This window comes from Clarias gariepinus, chromosome 1 (genome assembly GCF_024256425.1).
Source record: "Clarias gariepinus isolate MV-2021 ecotype Netherlands chromosome 1, CGAR_prim_01v2, whole genome shotgun sequence".
Lineage (NCBI taxonomy): Eukaryota > Metazoa > Chordata > Actinopteri > Siluriformes > Clariidae > Clarias > Clarias gariepinus.
Window position 1 is genome coordinate 30,029,505 of NC_071100.1, and position 10,863 is coordinate 30,040,367.

Below are 10,863 nucleotides of genomic sequence, written 5' to 3' on the forward strand. Positions count from 1 at the left end.
GATCCTACTGGACCTGAACTGCTCTACTCTGTCAAAACAAATACCAGGAGCTAAAACTCTTGATTCTTTCAAGTGAGGATGTGTGAAAAAGACACCACCATGTGTTGCATAGATGCCCGGCCTGAGATCTTCACATGGACCATAAACCCCTCTTTATTGTAGGACAGAATCAGCCATATGAGCACAAGATCTCCGTCTGCTTTTCATAAAAACCATCAGTCCCAACCAAAGTCAGGAAGGGAAGGAGGCGCTCAAGCAAGTGGAAACTATCAAAGGAAGGCACAATCTTTCACTAATGCACAAAGTGGACTGATTTTTTTTTTTAACTGCAGTTATTCTTAGAAGTGTATGATCTGACATGCTTTAGACCCTGCAGCATTAAACACACACACACACACACACACACACAGACAGCGCATGGTTATGAGTGCACTTTCCGACCCCTGTAAGGCTGCAGAGTGGGCTGAGAGCTCAGAACTCCTGCTTTCTCCGCCTCCAAAGGAAAAAAAAAGCCAGCTTGAGCTGAGTTACACTGAGTTACACTGCTCTCAGACAGATCGGCCGGACCGTCTGTTTTCTCTTCACACACACACACACACAGACGCGCGCGCACAGCTTTAGACTTGGATTTGGAAGAGCCATTTTTGTGTTTCTTTAAGCTTTAATTACAATGAAGTGAAGTTTGCACTTATTCTGTGAAACAATTTATTATTGCATTTTTTTTTGTGCAAGAAGAAGCGCTTTTGGAGAAAGAAAAAAAAAAACCAGACGCACACATGGATGTGCTCTCAGTCTAACTTTCCTCTTTTGCAGAAGTTTTTTTTATTTTTCTTCTATACATATCTTTTTCCCCCCTTTTATCTTTTCCTTCCTCCTTCATCCGATCAGACAATGCGAGTGATCGTACTATCCGCCGTTCTCCTGCTCTGCGTCCGGTCTCTGGTCCGCGCCGAGCCCAAGCCCAAGACCTGTCCGTCACGCTGTGATGTGAGCGCGTGCCCGAGCCCGAGCTGCCCGAGCGGCTACGTGCCAGATCGCTGCGGCTGCTGTCTCGTGTGCGCGCGTGCCGAGGGCGAGTCGTGCGGACGCGCGCACGACCTGGCCTGCGGCGACGGGCTCGAGTGCAAGCATCCGGCGGGGAAACGGCTGTCGAAAGGCGTGTGTCAGTGCCGCTACGGAGCCAAGGTGTGCGCCAGCGACGGGAGGACGTACGCCAACGTGTGCCAGCTGAAAGCCGCGAGCCGCAAAGCACTGCAGCAAGGCCTGTCGGGACTCAGCTCTCTACACAAGGGCCCGTGTGAGAGTGGCCGAGGTAAGAGAGCACTCTGCCACCAGGCTGTCTGTCGGCTGGCCTAAATGTTCGTAACTAAGTTAGTTTTGCAGAATAGGACACGTCTCGTACTTTTCTTACAGGCTCACATTACTGTATTACACATCACTGTAGTATATCTCTATAGTTTCTAACAATTCGACACATGAGCTGCAAAAGTTCTCTTAGTTCTGCACCACTACAGATCCCCTCTGGTCACATACAAAAAAATAAAAATAAAATCGTGAAACCAGTATCTCGTTCTCACGAGTTAGTAAGTCGTGGCCACGACTTAATAACACATGATATAACACGTGGCCATGACGTACTCTGTCATGGCTAAAAATGATGTAGAGTGTGCCAGTGAGTAAATAGAGGTAATCATTCCTTTATACAGATGGTTATATATCTATATGCCAGGTGCTGTGTCCATGAAATGATTCATAATTATTGATAAGTGTCATGACATTATATTTTTTATAAATGTACTGTATATACAAGCTGCTTTACTTCAATTAAAGTGTTAAACTGTTAGTGGCCACACCCTTTACAGTATGTACTATTTTGTTTCCTTGTGTTATTAAGTTGTGGACACAACATAGTATCTCATTCCCACGCCTTAGTAAGTCATGGCCACGGAATATATATTTTTTTCTTCCGAATGTCACCGCATTGACAGTCCTCTGAGAAATAATGAGCAAGAATTTTAAGCCAGCTGCCACCCTGTGCTACCCAGTCCCCCAAACAAACCTATATAAGTACCGCTTGCTGCAGCAACAAAAGCCCAGGTGTGTATTTGGACCTGATCCAATTCCTCCTGCTCGAGCAGAGTGGAACCATACGTCCAGGACTCTAGACATCTCAGCTTGTTTCAGTGAGGAGGATTGTGTTTGTTGTTGCAGGTTCCACAGCATTTCACTGGTAAGGTTAATCCTCACATAATAATATAGTGCGACTTATTTAAAACCCTCAAATTGCTGCTCTCTTTTCCTTATAAAGTGGGAATGCATACTATGCTGTTAATATTATTTTATAGACTGCCTGTAATACAAAGCTGCAGCTTTTAAGGTAATAATCTCACAAATGTAATAAATTTTTCACAAACTTAATAGCAGTCACTGGTTTATGAGAAAATCATCAGCTTTCAAAACTGTAATAACGTCCGACAAATTTGTGGTATTTTTACACTAAAAGCTGCAGTTTTGTATTAAGGGCAGTCTATGTGCAGGAAATACCATTAACAGAATAGTATGCATTCCCACTTTAAGGGTAGCAGAGAGCAGCAGTCTGTGGGTTTTAAATAAGTCACACTATAGATTTCAGTAAGGACATGTCTCTGCCAACAAGTGGTTATCTTAGTGGGATTTTAAAAAATGACTTGGGGTTTTGCAGTGTCTCCAGTCAGTCTGGTTCTTCACAGTAACATTTTTTTTTATATAGTATAGAACCTTATAAAGCTTTAGATATGAATGCACTTTTTGTGTCTAGCTGCTAGATATTTCGCCTTACTTTAAGGACTTTTCTGACTGTCTCACACAAATCATCTAGCATATTGCTTGGATTAATGGCCTCCTAGGACATTTAAAAGCAGTATAGCACAGACACTAACTCTGACATACAGGTGGCAGCTGTGCAGTCATCATATGAGAAGGCAGTTAAAACACAGAAGGTCATTGTACTCTCCAGACTGGATGTGAATTTGGTGAACCAGGTGACTCTAATGGTGCAAGTTGAACTTTTGGCCTGATTTCTGTCTAGCTCCAAACCAGAGCCCCAACCTTGATTATTTTCTGAACCACCCTTAAGAACTGCAGACTGACAGGAAGTGGGCAAGAGCAGAAATTAGTGCCACTGGTTTATCCACAAAGAAAGATCGCCTGAGCTGTTAACCAGAATTAGCTTCTATGATAACTGACAGATGGAAATCTCTGTAATTACGTGTGAGAGCTGGGTCAGCACCAGGAATCAAATCTTACCATTAAACAAACACATTACCGCATATTAGTACAGAACGATGGCAAGATGGCTGTTGCATATCCTTCCTGACTGCCATCTATCTTTTTTTCATACAAATGAGAATATTATTTTGGGGACAGACTTCATGCTTCTGCTGTCTGATGCTTTCTAGTATCCAGAAACCGCCTGCTTTTTCAGCAAGAGCTGTCTGGCAGACATAGCAAACAACAAACCATGTTTACTCACCACTTACTGTTTTTTTATTCCAGTAATGGGGATTTTTTCCCAGTCTGGTATGGAAAAGATAAACACTTTTCCTTTTAAAACCTTCATTCATATTCCCCATCCAAAAGAGTGAAGTGAATATCAGCCAAGCTATACAGTTAGAAAGAGCATGCACAGTCATTGTGTCTGTGTTTATTCTCCTTATAAACAGATAAAAACATCATTAATCATACTGCCCTGTACAATTAATACCCTGAACCTTTAACGGAATTTATCTTTAGTGTATCAAATATCTAATTACCATGCATCCCTTCTATCATGGTAGCCAAGCATGTGCCATCAGCTAGACCACTAATGTATAGTCTTGCCCTCAAACCAGACTGGAAAATCAGATTGGAGTGTTAGAGGGGGTAATTTTGGACAGTTAATGGAATTTTTAAGCCTCAGTAAATAGCTAGTGCATGTCTGACTGTGTAACGTTTTTTTTTTTTCTCTCATACAGTCTCTAATAGAGCAACCTCGAAGAGGATACACATTGGAATCAGAAACGAGGGTTGGCTGACTTGGCTACTATGACCTAAAAGATCTTAACTCTGCAGTTCCCCTTAAGGCCATCTCTAAGTGATATAGTTTTCCTGGAATGTTGCCTTTAAGGAGGCTTCTTGATGTGATGTGATTAATGATAAACAATTGCATGTGATTTACTGCACACTTATGCTGATTTTTAATGAGTAATCCATAAGTTATATTCTGGCCCGAGTTTGAGGCTCCATTTCCCTGGCACTGTTACTAAAATATAATGCACTCAAAGTAAAAGCACAATTCATGTACTGTAAACCTCTGAGGTGGTGTTAGAGGTTACAGTTAGACAGTATTAAGTGGTTGTAAAATCGTACTGAAAACATTATACAATTTAACATATTGCCCCGGAGAGCATGTTTAGTTTTTTGTGGTTATAGACATCTTAGCCAGTGTGTCACTAGACATCTTAGCCAAGGAGGTCACAGGAAACAACAGTCAGCCTTGGGGCAGTCTATAGTGAAGAATACATACAAGCATGCATGTGAAAAGCTCCTGTTTGCAGAATTATCAATGCAGCTAATTACAGCCAAATCAAACCTTTGGCTCTTTTTCATTTTTTAAATTAAAGCCATTGTTTAAAGTTTTCCTTGTGAGACCATCCAAATGTCAAAACTATTATTTAAAACCATGTCCTCCCTAATATAATGGACTGAAACCACCTTCTGGTTTTGATACAATTCCAAACATTTCCTGCATTCATCAATTACATTAATGCAGCTTTGCCCTCTGGTTGTGCATTAAGTATAACTTCCTCTGTCTCTAAATACTAAAAGACTTTAGTTAACGACCGCTGTTTTATTACCATACTTATTAAAGGTTATAAAATGTCCCGGAAAGCTGTTTACACTAGCAGATGATTTCAGACTAGCATCGCGCTATTTCGATTTACAGTAAAGCTGCTCCTCGGTCAGCAGAATAAGCGAACGTCTTCCGGCCTTCTATAAAAGCCGCAGTGGTGTGTGCTTATTAACATGACAAATTCTTCCTGTTAGTATAGGTCCCACACACCCCAACAGCCCGAGGTATAAATTCAACTTCATTGCTGATGTTGTGGAAAAGATCGCCCCGGCTGTGGTTCATGTGGAGCTCTTCCTAAAGTAAGTCCTGCATCTGATTTACTGTATAAGCCAGATCTCCTCTGAATAGATGCATTCAGTTTTTTTTTTTTTACTTTAAGAAAAAGGAAGTACACAGACACGCAATAAGTAAATAGAAACACACAGTTTGGCTTTAAGAGCAACAACTCACCTGGACTTAGAATGTAGGGCCTGCCCTCCACAGATCTTCGAACAGCAAGAAGACGTCTTCCAGAAGGCCCGGGTTGACCTCATCATGACTAAATTGATACCTTTACCTTTTTTTCCTTTTCTCTTTCATTTGAACTATAATTCTATTAATGATAAAAGCATATCTCAATATTCTTAGTTATTTGTCAGTGGGACAGTCCACCCTTTGATTAGACTTTTTAAAACAGGTCTATTCCAATCTAATGGCAAAAATAAATAAATAGTGCATACATTTTATCATCAAACATTGGCTGACTTGCATGTCTGTGCATTTTTCATGAATAAATGGAAATTCGACAGAGCTAAAGGTGTGCAAACACTTGCGCTATTGTACCTCCTGAGACACATGTGCACAGCTGTTTCTTACAAGACGGCTGATTTATAAACATGTGACAAAAAGATGTTAAGTAGACACTCAGGAGTCCACAGGCAGACAGTTTCCACTCATCCAAATCCTAAATCATTAACATCATGAATCACAGTTTTTTTCCACCGAGTTTGTGCCTGTTTAAGTCTGTAATTTAAATAATGATAGTTTGGAGTTTTACACACTGAATAAATAAAAATGCTACAAGCATCTTGTCAATATGGATGCAATAATGTAATCAATGCCAACTATATGACACGAAACTAATTAATGTTCACTTTTTAAACCCGTAGCCACCCACTTTTTGGCCGGACCGTACCACTGTCTAGCGGCTCAGGCTTTGTGATTTCTGAGACTGGGCTGATCGTGACAAACGCTCATGTCGTGTCCACTAACTCGCCCGTGTCGGGACATCAGCAGCTTAAAGTGCAGATGCATGGCGGAGACACTTACTACGCTACAATTAAAGACATTGATAAAAAATCCGACATCGCCACCATCAAAATCAACTCACAGGTGAATGCAGCATGACACAGGGATTGTTACAATGATGTTTTAGTCTGTCTCCTAATCAAGTTGTCCCACATGAATGGACAATAGTAGAATCGCAACAAAGTCATGTAAATATGTGGTCCATGCTTTCTCTCTCCTGTCATCACAGTGACACAACCACAGAGCTCGTGTATGCAAAATAGCACATAAAGTGATTTCTTCCAAGTGTGTGACACAGCATGAGCAACAGTTTGAAAAACAAATGTCATTGTTGGGTTCATCTGGCTAGGATTAATCACAAGCTAGCATTCACCCCAGTGAGTAGGAATTGGCAAAAGGCAAATTGGCAAATTCAGTTCAGTAATCAAGCACCTATGTACACATACTGTAAGACACTGGATATGAGTATGTCTTTCCTTCTTGTGGTGAGGGTCATGACGTCCCTATCCTGGTGCCATATGTGAGATATAATCCATTAAATGAGTCTTTTGTCTGCCCTGAAGTCGAAATTAAAATAAATGTACAAATTGGAACTATACTGTATATACAAGGAGCATTCAATTCAAAGCAGGAATTTTTATTGTGCAGAATCTCAACTATGTTTATTTCTCTATATAATCCTCTGCTACTACTAAAACACTTATCCAAGTGTGTTACTAGTGCTTGGACACCATCAAGGTAGCAAGTTTTCTTAGTATGCCAAAGCCATGATCAGCCTGCTTCTTGCCTAGCTCTTGGATTTTTTTGTATTTCTCTGAGCATTGCACAGACTGATCATGGGGTGAATGCGCTGGGACGTCCACCCTGGGGAAGACTGGCAACTGTCTTGAATGCTTTGTACTCGTTTCTCCCAAGATTTTTCAGAGAATAATGTTGAGCTGTGGAATGTTGAACTCCAAATTGTTTTCAAATGGTTTCATTATAACCCTTTCCAGACTGATCTGTTTGTGTCTTTTGCTCTTGGCATTGGCACACACCTGAGTGCTTCAGACCAGCAAACCGCCAAATTGTCTGCTTTTATAGATCATCTGCACACCTGCTGAAGATCAATCAATCAATCTAGGGCTGATGAATAACAGCACCTGGCTGCAACTTACCCTCTTAAATCCTTTTTAAGAGGAGCAGTAAGGGGATATTTAGTATCGCCCGCACATATTTCTTTTTTGCTTTATTTTTGTTAGAAAATTAATGACACGGTGAAAAAAGTTATATGTTGCCTGAGGTTGCCTAATACGTAGACCGACTATGATCAGATGATTTTTATGATGAAAATGATGAAAAATCAGATGATTAAAAGATGAACTTTTACACATGACTGTATATATATATATATATATATATATATATATATATATATATAGAGAGAGAGAGAGAGAGAGTGAAACTTAGTGTGTTTCATTTTTTTCTTTAAGAAAACCCTCTTGCAATAAACGATATCTGCAATGATATCTACTTGACAGCAGTTTAACCCAATTTCTCTCTGTCTTTCTCTCTTTTGTGCTCTCTCTTCATGGCCACCACTCAGAAAAAACTGTCAGTCTTGTTGCTGGGCCACTCAGCAGACTTGCGGCCTGGGGAGTTTGTGGTTGCTATCGGGAGTCCGTTCGCTTTGCAGAACACTGTAACCACAGGGATCGTCAGCACGGCTCAAAGAGATGGCAAAGAACTGGGTATCCGGGACTCAGACATGGATTACATCCAGACTGATGCAATTATAAATGTGAGAAAACCGACACTGGATTTGAGTATCTGACCATACTGGTGTTTTAACTAAACTTAATTTAAAATTCATATTTTTCCTTTAGTACGGCAATTCAGGTGGCCCTCTTGTCAATCTGGTAAGCATTTAATACATACATACAAGCATATTAAAGACAAGATAGATGAATGGATGGATGGATGGGTGGATAGAGTATTGTATTAATCCCAAAGGGAAATTGTAATAAATGAGGTATTTTACTCACTAATTTGTAAACCACATGAGATACATCAGTGTTATTCGGTGTTCTACTATCATTGTAACCCGATCTTGATGCGTTAATTAGGATGGAGAGGTGATTGGAATCAACACCCTTAAGGTAGCAGCAGGGATCTCCTTCGCCATTCCTTCAGACAGAATAACACTTTTTCTCAATGACTCCATGGGGAAACAAAACAAAGGTAAATCTGTATTTAATGTGTATTTAGTGTAAATTTCATTGGTCATTATTTATGCTGGTTCATGGTTCACTCTTTTGCATTGTTTTTTATGCTTCTTTCAGAAGTGAGATCGGTAAAGAAGCGTTTCATTGGAATTCGCATGCTCACTATCACCGAAGCGTGAGTGGATTTACTATTTTTGCTTTATACCCTGCCTGTTCAAACGTATGCGGACACATAACCATTACAACCACATATGGGTTTTTCCCAAACTGTTGACACAAAACTGGAAGCACACAGTAGGGGATGTCTCTGTATGCTGTAGCATTAATATGGCACTAAGAAACCTAAACCTGTTCCAGCATGGCGTTAATCCACTCAACAAGGTTCATAAACACATGGTTTGATGTGGTAGATCTAAAAAAAGACAATTAATTCTTCACCAGAAAAGACAGAGATCATCAACACAGGTGCTTAAATTTGACCATGTAGTGTATTTATATGATAGTCCCTTTTAAAAGTTTTGGATGGCCCACACCAATAATGGTGACAAACATCACGGTAATCTGCTCAGTACCCCCTTTAAACATTCACAGCATTTTGATGATGTGTTCAGCATGGGGTGTCCTTGTGTTTTCTGTAGTCTTGTAGAGGAGCTGAAGCAGCAGAACCCAGACTTCCCTGATGTCATCAGTGGAATATATGTCCATGAGGTCGTCCCTCATTCTCCAGCTCAAAAGTAAGTCTCGACAGGGTATGTGCTGCCAAGCCAAGGGTATTTGATATGAACTTTCAGATTTACTTTTACACTTAATTATAGTGATGAGTATATAGTGATAAGTGACCTTGCATTCTTTATTGGGTTTTCTGCAATTGCATACTTGTACTCATGATTACTAAGCATATGTTACATATACCGATCAGCCATGACATTAACACCACTGCCAGGTGTCCTATCAACATTGATCACCAACTATACACCAGTAAACTGGTGGCACGATCATGGGCGGTGACCAAGAATCAACCATGCCCGCAGGTATCAAAGGCCAGCTCTTACACTCCGATCCTACAGAAAAACCAATCCAGAACAAACCACAGAAAAAAGTTAATGGTTGCTGCGATAGAAAAGGATCAGAACATCCAGTGCATCACAGCCCACTGTGCATGGGTCCCAGCAGACAAAGAGCCCAAGGACACTGATATGGCCTCCAAATGCATCTGCCCATGGCACAAGAGGAACCCAAAACCTAGGTCTTTTTAATGTTATGGGTGATCAGTCTTTTAATCAATACTGTAAACATTCTCCAGCTCTCTATTTTACACGTTTAGACTGATGTATGCTATAGCCAATCAGGTACAAGCATGTTAATAGGTGATTTGTTAATGTATCATGAATGTGCACTAAACAAAGTCTTGCATCATCTCCTGTCTTTAACTCCAGAGGAGGTATAAAGGATGGCGACATCATTGTGAAGCTAAACAGCCGGCCGTTAACCAGCACCAGTGAGCTGAAGGAGGCGTTGATGGAGGACACGGCTCTGCTGCTGGAAGTCCGCAGAGGAAACGATGATCTGCTGTTCAACATCGAGCCTGATGTTATCATGCAGTGAGAAATATATGCACCTTATTATTTGCTCTGTACGCAGGGACAAACTTGGATGGCATGCTGGCAGCCACAGACAATAACAGCCAGCGTCTTAAACACCATGAAGCCCAAAACCACAGCCGAGTAGGATTTTAAATGGCTGTGTTTTGTCGCCAGAATACTGTACATATATATGGATGGAGATGAAAAGTCTTGTACCATTTAGTTTATGGTGAATAAGGAAATATATAGTACTGTACTGCTTTTTGAAGACAATGCTGGTGATATTGCAAAGCAGCTACTTTTTGTGCCTGAGACCATTTCCTGGGCCAAGGTGAAGCAGAATAAGCACATGTAGATGGTCAGTATGCCATCTTTGAATTTTAAAGTGTGTCAAGAAATCAGTAAAAAAAAAAAAATGGGAAAAATGTTATGTGCATTAGCACGCTTGTATAAAATGTGACCAACACATCCTATTGCTGATCCCTTTATCATTGTCTTTTGATGTTTAAAATCTACTTTTACTTTTTTAAATCTACAACTGTAAGCAACTTACACCTTGTTGAGTCAAAATGTTTACAATTGTGTCTGCTGGTTTGTACCAATAAAGTCAATATTTGTTACGTCACCCAGTCTGGCCATGAACAGTTGTATTTAATAGTCATAATGGAAGAATTAGACTCTCTGTTAGAGCAAATACACCATAATATTACAGCAGAGATACCAGAACACAGGCTTCACCTTATACCACCATAAGCCAAAGTGTAGGTTTAATTTACTGTATATATTCTGTATTATCCTGATCCTTTTTTTTTTTCAAAATAATGCCACAAACAACAAAGGGAAAAAAAAGGTCCCAGACATATAAAATACTTTAAATATAAAATAAGGCACAGTGGTAAGCCTGCAGGGTCAAGGGTCT

General features: G+C 40.3%; 1 protein-coding gene across 1 annotated transcript; it reads left to right on the plus strand.

Moving 5' to 3' along the window:
- The first annotated feature begins 411 nt into the window (after window positions 1-411).
- Window positions 412-10,569, plus strand: htra3b (HtrA serine peptidase 3b). The gene is made up of 9 exons (XM_053497764.1): window positions 412-1,312; window positions 5,070-5,169; window positions 6,019-6,241; window positions 7,743-7,937; window positions 8,023-8,055; window positions 8,263-8,377; window positions 8,479-8,536; window positions 9,000-9,095; window positions 9,798-10,569. Exons 1-9 carry the CDS (start codon window positions 781-783, stop codon window positions 9,964-9,966), a joined length of 1,521 nt encoding a protein of 506 aa, XP_053353739.1. The 5' UTR covers window positions 412-780; the 3' UTR covers window positions 9,967-10,569.
- The last annotated feature ends 294 nt before the right edge of the window (window positions 10,570-10,863 follow it).

Excerpts from the sequence above, each read along its gene's own strand:
- htra3b (XM_053497764.1), top strand. The coding sequence starts at position 781 with ATGTGCTCTCAGTCTAACTTTCCTCTTTTGCAGAAGTTTTTTTTATTT. Across the intron at positions 8,056-8,262 it reads GTGGCCCTCTTGTCAATCTG|GATGGAGAGGTGATTGGAAT; the intron begins GTAAGCATTTAA and ends TGCGTTAATTAG. Across the intron at positions 8,537-8,999 it reads ATGCTCACTATCACCGAAGC|TCTTGTAGAGGAGCTGAAGC; the intron begins GTGAGTGGATTT and ends TGTTTTCTGTAG.